This window comes from Nestor notabilis, unplaced genomic scaffold (genome assembly GCF_000696875.1).
Source record: "Nestor notabilis isolate BGI_N333 unplaced genomic scaffold, ASM69687v1 scaffold2578, whole genome shotgun sequence".
In the NCBI taxonomy this organism is placed as follows: domain Eukaryota; kingdom Metazoa; phylum Chordata; class Aves; order Psittaciformes; family Psittacidae; genus Nestor; species Nestor notabilis.
Window position 1 is genome coordinate 80,523 of NW_009940386.1, and position 662 is coordinate 81,184.

Consider the following 662-nt stretch of genomic DNA (forward strand, 5'->3'; position numbering starts at 1 on the left):
TTCTAGGAAGATCACCTTTCACAGACAGATCCTTAAGTTGGATCTGTCCTCCACTTTGAGGCATTTCAGAACACCTCTACCAGCAGACTTGCTCCACTAACGTGCTATGCTACAAGATACCTGCCTCCTTCTGTCTTTTTCATATTGATAGCGTATGTCTAAAATTTGCTGTGAATTATAACCTTAGAAATAAGTTAACTCTAATGAAAATTCATTCTTGAACCTACTGAAGAAAAACTGAAGAAAAACAGAAGAAAAATCCTTACCATGTGGATCCCGAAAGACCAGCAATGTAAGTTGCGCAGTCTAAAATTCCTGATTCATAAAGCGCTTTCATGACTCCCGCAAACCCTACCATGGCACGAAATCCACCTCCTGAACCCAATATCGCTATCACTGGTACCTGCATAAATGAGAAGAATAGCATATCACCACATTAATTCTGATAAAGATTTAAAAGTAGTAAATAAACATCATTCATCAATCACTGCCTAAACATACCATCCTTGAGCAATTAACAGGTCACCATCCAGAGATCCTCGCCACAGTGAAGAAGCCTGTGCTTTTCTAAATCTGTGCACAAGAGTTCTAACAAGCCAAGAAGAAGGTATTCTGCAGGTTTTTATCAGTATGTGTGTAAAAGAATGGCAAAATACTTTAAT

The 662-nt window shown here is 38.5% G+C and overlaps 1 protein-coding gene across 1 annotated transcript in view; it reads right to left on the reverse strand.

Moving 5' to 3' along the window:
• Positions 1-399, reverse strand: part of PLA2G4A (phospholipase A2, group IVA (cytosolic, calcium-dependent)) — a 25,811-nt gene extending 25,412 nt beyond the window's left edge. Inside the window, exon 1 of the mRNA XM_010020309.1 lies at positions 267-399. Coding sequence (XP_010018611.1) covers positions 267-358 — 92 coding nt within the window. The 5' untranslated portion in view covers positions 359-399. The remainder of the gene's footprint in view (positions 1-266) is intronic.
• Between the last annotated feature and the right edge of the window lie 263 nt (positions 400-662).